Here is a 15,348-nt window from a genome sequence, read left to right on the forward strand (position 1 = left end):
ATTTCGTTTGCGAAAAGAATGAAATAAAACCGTAGGTTTTTGTCATGAAACGCACAGTCAGTTTTTAATTGTATTATGAGTATATTACAATCGCTTCATCATAGAGTTTACTAGAGGTTTAAATTAAAAAAAAGAATCTTAAAAATGCCACGACCAATGCAAAGGAAAGGAGTTATGCTGGGAAAAATATATCAGAGTGATTGTGCTAATGCATAGTATTTCTATTTTTAGTTAGTTGTTTACCACAAATATTGAAACTTCGCTTTTTTGTCTAATTTGTTATGATTTCGACGTGAAACCTTGAAAACACCATGAATCTACGCATTATTAAATACAATAACAAAACAATATAATGAAAACTGTACGTTACATATGTTGATGATAATAAAATAAAACAATACTGAATATAATAATGATAAATAAAATAATAGCAAGGATCACGAGATGGAGTGGAGATTTAGAGGTTATTATCCTAAACTCCTCAAAGAATACGATTCAGTCGTTAAAAGAAAAGTCATTATCCTGATTAATTTTTGTTCAGCAATATGTTGATGCTATGACCTATTTTCACATGACCTTTGATAACGTTTTACGAGCAAGCGATTTTAGCTGTACCACTAGCATGGAATTAACTCAGCATTAGCTTTAGGTGCTTGCAGAATTCACGAAACAAAGTAGAAAAATATCGCTTATCTTTCATTTTTCATTTATTAACTATATAGATAGGTTGGAATAGATGAATTAGATGTTTTAAAATGCATTTCGGTGGGTAAAAAAAGCATATAATAAAATCATATACATTCAAGCGCCTAGTCTATATATATCGGAATACGGTATTTAGTGTCGTGATTTAACTTTTTTTAGTCTCACTGAAACTAGAATACATTGTCTAGTTTAATCAGTCCCGCAGTTCAACAGTTGTAGTTTCGTCGCTCAACACTTCTAGTTAAGTTCCTCAGCTAAGCTTTTGAAAAAGAGGAAGGGAGATAACTACCGAATTACATGTATTTATTTGAATCAGATTTGTGTCCCTTGAACTATTACCCGCTTTAATTTATCTAATATATATCCGCTGTGCAGTATTTTTTAATCTTTTTACTTGTAAATGGCTTTCCCGGAAAGTTTTTTATGTATTGTTTCATTCAGATATTATAAGTAAATGACCATTGACCTTCATCAGAGGATTTAAGAAAGAATTATAAGTTTATCTTTATCTTTTAATTAAAATATGAAATATATAAATTATTCCTATATAAAACTAATGGTAGAAATGTCTTAAGCAAACAAAGGAGTTACAACAAGTACAGAGAATATGGCGAGAAACATGGTAAATATATAGAATAGAAATGTAATGGTATCAATAACATCGGCAACAAAATACCACTGATATTTCCTAGAAATACACGCAATAACTGACTGTTTATTAGAGTTAGTATCGGACACTTGTTTGTCAGTACAAACATTGCTATGCTGTTGTCCGGATCTTATTGCTTTTCTATATGACGATCGATGTCCAGAAAAGCCAGGGCTAAACGATGTTTCCTCACAATCACTGTCATCGTCCTGAAATGAATGATTCACATTTTCAAGTCTACTGAGGACGGATATTTCACTAGGTCTGTGTAACAACAGTTTGTCAGTATAACTGGCCTCCTCTATAAAATTGCCGTTATTGTTTGAATAACGATATGTGGATTTCTTGTTTGCGAATATGGCGTGTTTAGTTTGGTTGTGTTTTCTTCTTGGCTGTTCTGGGGTGTACGTATCCTCCATGGAATTGTCCGACGGAAATTCCTGCAATTGAACGTACTGCGCATGTGCAGAATCTGATTTATCTGTCATTACAAAACTGTCAACTGTTGAAAGTAACTGAACACGTTTTGACTTCTTTTCATGCGATAACAGACGATCTTCTGGGTTTGACGCAATACGTTTCCAATCTGACATGCGCGCGCATATTATTTTACTGAGATAATTTTCACAGAAATATAGTAGACGCTTGGGTACTTCCGGTGGAGGTTCAAGGTATGATAAACGCTTGATATTCATCACTAACGTAGCGGTGATCAAGGAAATACAGTTCAAAGACATCACAAGCAAAAGAAAGACGCCTGAAAAATCAAAATATCAAAGTGAATATTCAATTAAAATAAAGTCAGTTTTTTTATAATAAACACTATTTCATTTTTGCAATGTAAAGGGACTTAATTCTAAATGCTTCTAAACACAGAAGCTAAAAGGTCTCAAGGTGTTGTTTGTTGATTGTATGAAATTATTGCCAAAGCAAAATTATCTGAACTAAAGTTCCACATTCATGAATATAAATTTCATTCAGCATACAAACGTTTAATTTACCGATGATTAAAATTTATGTCATTATTTAATGAATTGAGTATCTATTTCTTTTCAACAAAGTGGAAATAAATATCATACTTATCAAAGGGGTTGAACTCGTGTCTGGAACATTTTCTGCTATCAAGAGTTGTAGAACATACAATGTCAGAAACACTGTCAGGCCTATTGCTATTTTCCAGCCACACTCACAAGGTAATAAAAATGTTGCTAATGTTAAAACACAGAGATTCAATGTAGGGGCTATGACGATGTAGTCATAATAGTTAGTCTTTCTCTTCAACCGGATATTCAAATGTACCATAGGATGTTTCGAACCGTGTAGCGAACTGTTTACGACTTTCCGTGCAATGCTTGCTGAGTCTATGTCAAACTCATTGTTTAACACATAATTTGACAGATCTGGTTTTTCACTTTGTAGAATGATGTCTATTTGTGATATATCATATATCCATGAACCGAAACGTATGTCACAAGTTTGCTTGTCGTACGGGAAGAACGTGGCATCCACGGGGCATGCGCTCTTTATATGTATTGGGACAGGCCATGTCACATCACCATTAGAACGTACAAATACATTGGATCCATTACTGCTGACAAAACCATCAAGTGATTTCCCTGCTCTGAAAAGGTCGTTAAGATCATTCATGAAAATAGTTACGAGAACTCCTGGCAGCTTGACATATTGACACACTTTTGCTTGATTAGCAGAGCAGATTTAAAATAGTCTTATTCTTACTAGAAAATATGATTTGAATCATAGAAATAATAAGATTCTACAAAACATTCTAACAATCATTATCAAAGGATCATATTTTTTGTTTTATCTCCATATCAAAAACATGCGTTTTACATTCTTACCGAATGTTTTCTAAAAATAACATACATAGCAATGTAAATCGAGATTGAAAACCTATTTTGCTGACTTTAATCCCATAGTTTGCTTTGACTTTTCACAAATGATATTATCAACTCACATGTTGAATATATAAATATCAGGCAGCCATATATGCCGTGAAGAAAACATTATCTTGTCAATCCCCCGGAAATCTTCTGGATTCCATTTCAAAATTCTCTCATCTTTTTCTAAAAAAAATTCCCGCTCTTAAATTTTTTAAAATTTCTATTTTGTTTTCCTATTAGTAATGCTCAAAAGGTTTTAAATTTTTCATTTCCCACAGTTGCTGCTTACAGGGGGGAGTCAGGCGTGATGATGTTTTTTTTTATCTTTCAATCAATATTTGAGAAAAATTGCAAGCGAAAAATTAAGCCGAAAACATTTGAGCCGCGTCATGACAAAACCAATCTTTTTTTATTTACAATACGTGATGTATTTTCGTTTGGGTTAAATGATTACTTTTGCTGTGGTAGTTACTGATTTGCAACTTTCAAATTTAATTTGAGAGACTCAGTGTAATTTTAGTCTGAAGAGTTTCTAAGTGGTTTCATGGTACCTTGCCCAAGGTACTGTAGTATGTTTTATTGCAGCTTTAATGGCCCTTGGGGTTGACGAGCAGACATCAAATAAATGATTTTAATTAAAAATACCCTTTTAATCTCAATTTAATTCTAAACATGTATCATTGTGTGTTTTAAACATGAATAGAATCAAATCCAACTAAAAATACTTTAAGTTTTGTTTTTGTTTTTTTTTCATAGAAAACTAATAATACCTGATAAATCCAAACATATGTTGAGAGTACTTGGTGTTTTGCGTCCTGCAAAATAGAGAGTTGAATAATAATCTAAGAAAGTTGAATAATTTCTATACATCACTTTATAAATTGACAATCTAGAAGTTGTAATTATGCTTTTAATCATATTTGACAGTCGACGTCGATTTAGTATAATAACTAGAACTGTGTCCAAAGGACACGGATGCCCCCACTGACAACATATATAATATATGATATGGTATATAGTGAAAAAATCAACAAATGGCCATAATTCTGTTAAATTTGGTCGCAGCGAAAATTCCTTCCTTTACTACCATCTACCGACCTGGAAGTTTAAGCAAAATCTGCCGTCCGGTTTAAGAGGAGTTGCGTTCACAAAACTTCTATATGGCATATAGTGAAAAAATCAACAAAGGGCCATAATTCTGTTAAATTTGGTCGCAGCAAAACTTCCTTCCTTTACTACCATCTACACATTAAGGTTGTTCATCCCTGGAAGTTTAAGCAAAATCTGCCATCCGGTTTAATAGGAGTTGCATTCACAAGATTTCGGGACGTACGGACAGACAGACGTACGGACGGACGGACAAGCGCAACGGTATATGTTCCCCACTTTGTGGGGGCATAAAAATAATCACAAGGCTTGAAACCTTGCATAAGCATTGTTTCATTGCCAATTTCTCTTTTGTTTTTAATGTTGATAGAGTGGCAATTATTTAAGGCCACGTTAGAATATATCTCTGCATATGATACTTGTAGATATATTTTGCTTAAATTTGATATTTAAAATACTAATAATTGCTGTACAATCTCTTGTTTTGTGTGTAAAATAAATGTTTTTTGAGTACCTCCGAAACCTGTTATGTTTTAAACTCTACAAACCATATGAAACCACAGTATGAAGACGTAGAAAGGATCAAACCATCAAATTAATTCGATTAGCAATAGGGAACGCAGCAACAAAAACAGAATGTATGCATTCTCTTATACAAATTTGACATAATTAAATTATTCTGTTAAATTTTCCTAGATTTCAATAAATTTCTACAATTAAATTATTTTAATTCAGAGATGAGTATAGTATCTATTAAAGTATGTACATAATTTGAACTTAAATTTTGAAATTTTATCTCTAGATTATAGATTTGAAATAAAATGGAAAAATAAAACTCCATACCAGTTCTAAAATTTGGTTCAGAGCTATGGAAAAATGTACATCCACGTGCATCCATGCGTTCCTAACAGGGCGGGAAATAGAGTTATAATTAGCAGTTAGGTTTAAAAACAACATCCTCTCACTTCCTGTTTGATCTGTGTAAAATATAAAAGAATAACATTAACATGTTTATATACTAACTTTAGCAAATATTAAGTTGTTTTTAAAGAGAAATTAAAACGGAACATATCCTTTTAACTAGCTAAATTTACTATAAAGTGGCTGAGAACATGTTTAAAATGTCGAAACAGGGGCACGATATATAGTTATATATAAAAAATAATTCCCCCTTCCTGCAATAAACTATTCCGATTTTAATCAATATTCATGTACATTGCATTGATTTTCTGATAAACTCACAATCACAATATTTCATGTTTTCTTTAATCGTCGAGTATTGTCTTACCTTTTACGACATTTCCTTTTAAACGTAAAGCAAAATACATCAATAACCCAAAGGTTATCCATAAAACATTCGTCTTCTCAACCATTATTGTACGTACTGTTTCTCATCAAAGCTGTTTTTATTGCTCGTCATATTCATTGAAAATCCTTGTTTTTACCCATTCCTCTGATTTGTATGAAATAAAACAAGAACCTTGTGTGTAATAAAATCAAACATGGAAGTAATAAAAACCGGAATGAAACCACTCCATCATTTTAAGATTTTGCTTATGCAAATACTTTTATCAATCTTAGACCAATCGAATCTACAGGTCGAGTTGTTTTCAGGTAAAGCTAATTATATGATTATATCGTTCAATTGGTAAAGCACTGGGTCAAATTACAAAGCTTTTAAAATTTAATGCAGATTAGAGTAATTAAACGTAATGTTATATGAGACACGTTGAGAAATTTACAAATTGATATTTTATGTGTCCACATGTGCGTGTGTATAGTCCACTAGTGTGTATAGTTTTGAATAGTCCAATTTATTTTCCAAAAATGATTGTTAAAAACAGATATAGAATTATTTATATAATTACTTTCAAATTATATAAATATTGTTAAAATGATCTTTAATGTATATATGTTTTTGTTTGTTATATTTTTATTACATTGTATATATTTCTGTTGTCTTGACCATCATAAAAGTTATTGAAAATGGTCAAAGGCCTTTTTTATGATGATTTAGCCAAAAAAAACAAACTGTAAACTGTTAAAATTGACCTGTCGACACGTATTGTATATAAACAAAAATAATCCAAATAATAATCCGTTCTTTTAACAATTATTTCACAAAAGTAAGCAATGTTCATTAACTGTTATGTATCACTTTTCCTTAACCAACTAATACAAGTTTGTCGGTATTGACTTAAACGATTTACCTCTAGGTTAGAATTTTACATACACTGCAGCGTTGGGAAAGTTCAAATAACATATCTCATAAATAAAGAACGTATGTAGAACCTAGATAATTATTGGCAAATCCGATCGAAAGAAGATGCTTATATTTACATGATTAACCCCGAATAACTTTTCTTCTCTGATCACTGACAAATTATTGTTTACTTAAGCAAAACGCAAAAAGTTATCAAAACAAAGATTTGTCAGTTTAATTGCCGAGTAACAATTTGTGTAAATCAATCGATGCTGTTCATGTTCAGAGTTTAAAATTCCAGTGATAGAGAGATACCAGGGTGTAAAATTAATGTGCTGGTTTTGTTAAACTAGAGGTATTCAAAAAATGGAGAGATTTGCAGTTTAATATCAGGTCATCACTTCATGCTTAAACGACACAATATATACAAAAAGAGTGTTATTATTAAAACCTCGCATTTTAAAATAAATCCCGATCATGCAGAATCTGGCTTATATTTCACAGATAATCACGTCGAAATAGCAATACGACATTTAAATTCCATTCTAATACTCTTATTTGCATAAATGTGACTATTTTAGAAAATTATAGAAGTTTACAATTAAGCTGCACCCATAAGAGCATATTTTGAACAGAGTCAAATTAATCTGTGAATATGGAAATGTAATCTTGCTTCAGAACAATAATTGTATATATACATGTACCTGTATAAACTTTTAAATATGCCATACACAATGGTAAATGTAGGACAAAATTAACAAAGCTAAAGGGAATTTGCAAATTCTAACAATGAAAGAACATATATATTACATCATCGATTTAATAAATAAATAATATATTACATTTAAATGACATTCATTTATTCATTTAAATGACACGACTTTATTAGATTGACGTGCCAACGTAATATTCCAAAAAATAGCATAGAATGTGTGTTATTTTGATAACACCACTTTAATTTACAGAGATACAAAGGCATTTGACTCATACGTTGACACTGTATATATTTACATTCTTTATATACTGTCTAAGAGAATTGATAGTCTTTCCTTTTTCATTATTTTTTTACTTTGCTTTTATGACATGCATTCATTTCAGGTGTGTTTTATAAAATAATAATCATTTCATGCAAGTTTTCCGGATGTTTTTATAAAGTATGTTGTGTATCTTCCATGTATGAAACAGCTTATTAATAATAGATATTAGAGAAATAGTAAAGAAAACAATTAAGCTGAGAAATTATCATTCGTTCATCTATAAAGTGCTGTAAAGTATTGGTTCACGTTTATTTCTCAATGCAATTATTTATCCCAACCTTTAAAAGAAGTACAAGTGGCCTATAAAATATTGTTATACTGTTTTTATGTAGTAATTGTTTCAAAAAGTTATAAAAACAAAACGAAAACTTTCTTCTAACATTACTTTCTGACACTTATCCACAACGTCACTGATAATAAACTCTTCGGTTTTGAAATCATTCTATACAAGATTAAGTATTTGTACTGTAAAATAAAACCTTTGCAATAAATAATGACATAAGAAGGTTGTTTTCACTGTTTAAACATTTCTAAAACAATAATAAAATTCAAAAGAATATAGGATCGACACCTTTATAGAAAGTAACTTAAATGAATATTTTATAGCGTCCTACTGCATTTTATGCAAAATATTAGATTACGTCATTTTATCACCACAGAAACGCATGCTATAAGAAGCAAATTAGTTATTTAAAAGCACTTTGTCTATTGTAATGCAATGTCTTTTGTGACGCAAGATTTCTCAAAATTAAATTGATAGAACGAACGAAATAAAAGAACTTTAATTATTCATTTGTTTCTGTGTAAATACATGTCTCTCGGCTCATGCCCTGAATCAATAAAGACAAATTAGTCATCACTATTCAGTATTTTGAAGTAAGCACCATTGATTGCTCTTTCAATTCAAATAAAATGCAATGTAATAAAAATTAGTGCTAAGATAACATATTGTCAATTATCCGATATAACTTACCTTGGAATACTAGAAATATTGGCACGTTCATTTTTCGAAATGCTATATGCAAAAATTAATGAGATAACATTTTAAAAAAAATGTTAAATGTTATGATAAATTGAATTAAATAAGTTATTAAAACATATGACAATGTATGAAATTCTGATTGCTTTTATCTAACTATTTAACCTGCTTGTCGAGAAAAAAATATTGGTGGCACATTTATCAAAGGTACTGAAACAAAACTTGTTTTAAAATAAAACTGTCTCTGCGTATGTCAATGTAAATGGTGTATATCTTAAAAGATATACTATGCTCATCTTTGAGTAAAAACTTTTTCTTGCAACTTTTATTGAAATCTAAAACATTCTTACTGAATATGTCTTTAATTCAATAAAAGAACCTCCAAACTATAATTATATGTATAGGAATATGCGTTCGTTACTACGGGTCAAGTAAATTTTGTCCTTTCTTTAAAAGGCTGCCAGTATATCTTTAATTTATTCAATATATCTAACAAAAATCCAAATCAATAGCAAAAGATAAATTAAACAGTTTAATATGTACTGTTTGGAACAGGATATCCTTTATTCACGGCATTAGGTCAAAGCTCACAGAACATATTCTGCGCATTTCTATTCAAATCAGCCATTTACTCTATAAAGCTAGCAATAAAACGTAGAAAACAATTGTCTTCATGCTGTTGTATGTGTTTGTTAGACAAGTTAACGACCGAGGTAAAAGACATAACGGCAGAGTATTCTTTACAAAGACTATGAAGAAAACAAATGGAAATGCATATTTCACTGCGTCTGGAACACATTTCTCAGTAAAAGTGTCATACTTTGTAAATAATGTATAAGTTTAAGATCATATCCAGACTACTTTTAAACATTTTTTGCAGTTGGAAATCCATGAAAGGAAACAGAAGAGAATGTCTTCTTTGATGTTATTTGAACCTTTACAACGTCAATGTTTTTTGCATGTCTATGACGCCAATAGATAGATGTTTTATCAAAACAACTGTAATATTATTCAACTTAAGTGTCAAACATCTGTCGTCACGAGATAATATTTTAATTTATTTATCATAATCGTATAAGATGAATTTAAAAGAAAATTCAAAAGAGAAAGCGTGTTTGATCTGAAAAATGTATTTGTCTATCATCTCTTATGTTACAATAATCACTAATCACGAGATTCTTTGTCTCGTTATTTGTGTAATTTCAGAATGTCTCTTCTTATCAAAACAATGGTCATTATTTGCATTTCAGATATTTCCGAAATCGTAAAACTATCTGAACTGTATGTTTTATGAAATAAAGCATACTATTACTATGTGAATTTCAAAATGAACCTCTTTGTACATTTGATACTTATAGAAGAACGTTTAAAATATGATAAACAAGATTAACCAGGTAAGGTGGTGTTCAATGAACACCACCCCCACGACCTAGCAACAAGAGCCAGTGGCTAGGAGCCCAGGAGGACCCCAAACAAAATCAGGACAGCGCGCAAGGGAGATCATTGGCAGGTTAATCACTAAATCATACATAAGAAATAAGCCAGTAACAATTTCAGAACAACAAATTTTAATGTTAAATGATTGATTAAGATAAATTAATCAATTTAAATGACCAAGTCGTAGCAAAAATAAAGAGTAGGAGCAATCTTATCTGATTTATACATGTTCTTTATATTTTCGTCTTAGATATATAATAAACAACCTAAATTCTACATCCGTCATGAACAACTAAACAACCTTAAACCAAATACATGTTGAAGACAGTACATTTATTTGGAATTAAAAAATCTTCTTTATTTCAGCCACGTCACGACAAACCCAACATAATGGGTTTGCGACCAGCATGGATCCAGACCAGCCTGCGCATCCGCGCAGTCTGATCAGGATCCATGCTGTTCGCTTACAGACCCTATAACAAGTAAAGAAACTGACAGCCTGATCAGACTGCGCGGAAGCGCAGGCTGGTCTGGATCCATGCTGGTCGCAAACCCATTATGTTGGTTTTGTCGTGACGCGGCTCATTTTACCCATTCTGGCGTTATAATACTCGAATTTGTCAGACGGATATACAGCATATCAATCAAACAAAACTGTCTTTGAATATTTAGATTAAAAAAGGGAATGAAAACCTTTGATATCAGGACAAAGTGAATTGTGATTTAATGAAAAGAAACGGTGAATATAAACTTGTATTGCAACGAACACTTTTCACATCTTAGAACATCTGGTTGGTCTTTAAACTAAAAATTAGCCTGATATCGATTTGTTGAATAATGATGTTTTATAATACATGTTATAGATGTAGATTAAACAATTTAATTTGTTTCAACTTTGTTCAGCAAACAGACAAACTAAAAGCAGATATTTAAAGTGAATCAGATAAATATTACATGTACATAACTTGAAAATGTTAAAATACAATTCTTATATAACACTAAAAAGCACTAGATTCGATTATACGTAAAACATGTAAAATGTAAAAGGAAATATATAGCTTCTTGCTTCTATTTTGATTCGACAAGGATAATCTGTTTCATATATTCAGCAATTCAACACTAATTATGCGATAATTTTTCACTAAAAATAATACAATCGTAATTTGAATGCAAAGCACGTACACCATAAAGTAAAATTATTGATATACATTTGTAGAAGGAATATAATATAATTATGTTTTTGGAGCAGTGGTAACGTTTCTTAAAGAAAGTTTGATCTTTGAAACAATGTGAAAATAAATACTTTTATCCTTAAATTCTGCTTACCATTATAAGCTTATTTCGTGACTATTTCAGTGACTTTTAAGAACATTCATCATTTTAATAATCATTGAATGATCAACAGACGTAGACTGTTGTATGCAGTACGATCAACAAATGTGGTGCTCTGTATTCGGTACGATTAAAGGCTCAGCAGCAACCTGGCAGAATAATTTTGCCCCTTTATTCTTATGAAATCTTAACCAAAAGTAAATTTGGGAAAAAAACAAGGCAAATGTGAATTTAACACGCAAAGGTCTCTTAATCCTTCATAAATTAAAAAACCGGGAAAATATCCAAATTACAGATGCAAAATTGGACTAAAAACTGCGTTATAAGCAAGAATTTGGTAATAGCTGAAAAATCAGTTATTTAAAGCCAAAAAATGAAATTTATTACTTAATTTGAATATTTCTAATATTTTAAAAGTTTTAGAATTTATTTTTTCTTAAATATTTTAAAAAGTCATCCGAAGGCATGAGCTTAATAGACGTGGTGATTTTTTACTAGTGCAGTAGTTGCAATTCTCAAGAGAAGGCTGATTTGATCAGCAATACTTATTAATATCGCCTTGTAATTAGCTAATGTACGAGATACTTAACCTTTAAAAATAAATCATTGAAATAATTGACAAACTCGGCATATGAGAATATATAACAAGCATCAAAGTGTCTTTTATTTCACTTCATACAAATGTTAAAAAAACACGGAAATCATAAATCATATGGTACAAGATGTTTATCAAAATATTGTTGAATATATATATATAGTGCAGATTATAGATACATAACATGGGATAATATTACATTTCTTATCAGAGAAAACAGTAAATCAGAGAAAAAATATTCAGTTTAAGCATAAATTTACTTTGCATGATCGCTTGTTAAAACATAAAACCTATATATCGTCACATAGTGAAGCATTTGTTAACAATTAAATTCATAAAAGCTATAATTGACTTTGAACAACATAAATCTTAAAGCACTAATTATGTTTACGTGATAAGCACACCTACTCTCATCTGTTTATCTCTTTGGTTTATTATCTGATTAATTAAAATAGACATCTAAAGAGAAAATCAGCTTTAATCTTGATAAGACGTTTGTTTACAAGAAACATTTAAATTCAAGATATTTATCAATAATTAAACCAAAACGAATAACGGCGTTGCTAAAGATTAAAAAATGTTATTATGCCTTTTTATCTGCATGTTTTTTTAAGTGAAGCTAATAAGACTATATTTTAACATTCCTAATATTTTGACTTTGATTAATTTTACAGTTATTAGCAACTGCAAGAAACAAAAACAGCAAAACATAGATTCCTGTGGAGAGGACAACATTCAGCATTTCTTTCACCGATGGATTTATGAACATTAGTATTGTTGATAATGTGGTAAGTACATACATAAACTTTCATTTATTTTGCATAATTAGGTTTGACGCAGTATTCGATAACCAGATAGATAAATAAATAAAATAAATAAATAAATAAATAAAATAAATAACAGAAAATAAGAATTATAATTTTAACATATTTTTCACTCAACTCCTGAATATGGCATGAATATGTCACGATTTCTTTCTCATTCTTGTCTCCGAGACAGAGAGCTGCTTTGCGTAAATTCATTCGACACAGTTCTCGTTGACTATTGTACCGTCTTAAAAATACTGCTTTTCTGATACAAAACTCGTTTAGTTTACTTTGACTTTAAAAAAATCATATTCTTAAATACATTTCATCTCCACAGCAGCCCAAATACACAGACATCAGTAAACCATGCGAATACCTAAAAATGTGTAATATACTGCTAAAGACAGAACAGAAATACGTTTTCATATGATCCAGTTAATGTGGCGTTGTGTTTCGTACGGAAGCGTCCTGGTGCCAATTTAACATGTTCTATAAAAAAGATAACTCCTACGTAGGACTTTATAACTCCTACGTAGGGGATAAAAAAGCCTACAAAGTCCTACGTAGGAGTTATAATTTCCGAATTAGGCTTTTTTATCTCCTACGTAGGAGTTACAAAGTCCTACGTAGGAGTTATCTTTTTTTATAGAACATGTTAAATTGGCACCAGGACGCTTTCGTAGTTTCGAGCGTGAATATCTTGAACTGTAAATCCTTTTTTCTTACTAGTTATTTGTGTTCACAGTTACAACTTTTAGTATTGTATGTTACAGGTTCAATTATACATATATGCCGCGTCATGACAAAACCAACATAATGCGTTTGCGACCAGCATGGATCCAGACCAGCCTGCGCCTCCGCGCAGTCTGATCAGGATCCATGCTGTTCGCTTACAAACCCTATTACAAGTAGAGAAACTGATAGCAAACAGCATGGATCCTGATCAGACTGCGTGGATGCGCAGGCTGGTCTGGATCCATGCTGGTCGCAAACCCACTATGTTGGTTTTGTCGTGACGTGGCTCATATATGTTTTTATTATGGATTGTCTGTATATGTCATTTTAGACTGTGTTTAATATGTTCTGTTAGTACTTGCCTTACATAGTTGTCATGTATTTAAAGTGATTTCTCCAAATATCCAATTTTCATCATACTTTTTATTCACCCTTAAATTTACTATTACGGGCCTTTCTATCTAACCTCTATTTCATAGATTAACTACACTTCGCATGTGCACTGTTTTTGAAAGATTAAATTGAAAGCGTAAAATTTACAGGTAAAATTACATATTGTTTTAATGGCCTGAAACATATTTTCCATTTTGTCATCCATTATTTTCATGCACTGTTTGGAAAGTGTTTGTTTGCGGCATACGCAAGTTTTGAATCGTAATGAAATTAAATGAATATAATTTGTGTATTTTCAGACCCTTTTATTCAGGTTCAAAATCTTTCAATTTACAGCTGCCACCAAAACTATGTGCATCTTTTGGCAACATTTGGCGTACTGTATATACAGCTCAGAGTCTAATAAGCATTGCTCTGTCACCCTGAGAAAATCGAGGACAAATTTCAAATATTGCAGGGAGTATTCACAGTTTTTAATGCTCACTATTTAGGGGAGAAAATGTGTAAACTGCCGGGCATCTTAGTTGGTGGAGTCCCGGCCATGCTAGTTCATTTCTTGTAAAATTAAGAAAAATTATATATATGAAAAAGTATAGACATATTTTTATGTGGCGTTTATATCATATATTTTTGTGCTCAAAGTCCTACATTTTCTACTTTAATAATAAAATATAACCGAATGTGTCCAGATGTAGTATTTTACTCAGAAAAAAATCATTTACCTAATATGTTCTTTATAAAAAAAATCCCTGTACCAAATAAATATGTCAAGCACGACATCAATCTCTGCTTGATGCTATGTTTTCTGCAATCATCCTAGGAATTATGTTTTCTGATGACCGAGGTAAATACTAATCAAGTGAAATGAATACTCAAATACGTACAAGGCTTTACACTGAGTGTCATCCACTATTTCATAAGTAGTGAATTACAAACAAATCAATACTACTGTTTTATTTTCTATAAAACTATTCATTTATAATACTTACAATATAATTATGTTAATTTATTAAGAAAAACAATGCAAATTAAACAATGCGATTACCTAATTTTCAAATACTGTATACGCCTAAAATTCCTTACAAACGTATAGACAGGACTGATTTTAAGAAAATATCAATGCTAGAGGCATTTTATAGTACAAGTAATATCTAAGAGTTTTAACCTAATATGGGTATGCTGAAGACGATGAGGGTGGATACCAAGATAATAAAATTGACCTTGACCTTCAAAAGGTCAATTCAAAATGGCCGCTTAAAAATACTAAAATAGGTCAATTAAAACTATGATACAATATGATGCAATTAATTATTCTTGTCAAAATCAAATGATTATTCAATATATGATCAGATTTTAATGAAATTAGCCACCAAATATAACGATAATAAGCCCAATGGCTCAATAAACAGTAATATACAGTACTGTTTTACTAGTGCGTTAAGGTATAAGACTAAGATTGAAAAAAATCA

General features: G+C 30.8%; 1 protein-coding gene across 1 annotated transcript in view; it reads right to left on the reverse strand.

Moving 5' to 3' along the window:
* Positions 1–773: 773 nt before the first annotated feature.
* Positions 774–15,348, reverse strand: part of LOC132716542 (neuronal acetylcholine receptor subunit alpha-10-like) — a 45,995-nt gene continuing 31,420 nt past the window's right edge. The window contains exons 2-8 of the mRNA XM_060699843.1: positions 5,651–5,815; positions 5,206–5,339; positions 4,026–4,070; positions 3,807–3,819; positions 3,330–3,438; positions 2,434–2,975; positions 774–2,111 (exon numbers count right to left, since the gene is read on the reverse strand). Of these exons, the coding sequence (XP_060555826.1) occupies positions 1,276–2,111; positions 2,434–2,975; positions 3,330–3,438; positions 3,807–3,819; positions 4,026–4,070; positions 5,206–5,339; positions 5,651–5,735 (1,764 nt within the window). The 5' untranslated portion in view covers positions 5,736–5,815 and the 3' untranslated portion in view covers positions 774–1,275. The remainder of the gene's footprint in view (positions 2,112–2,433; positions 2,976–3,329; positions 3,439–3,806; positions 3,820–4,025; positions 4,071–5,205; positions 5,340–5,650; positions 5,816–15,348) is intronic.

Source organism: Ruditapes philippinarum, unplaced genomic scaffold (assembly GCF_026571515.1).
Source record: "Ruditapes philippinarum isolate M1 unplaced genomic scaffold, ASM2657151v2 ctg6761_1_1_1_1, whole genome shotgun sequence".
Classification (NCBI taxonomy): Eukaryota; Metazoa; Mollusca; class Bivalvia; order Venerida; family Veneridae; genus Ruditapes; species Ruditapes philippinarum.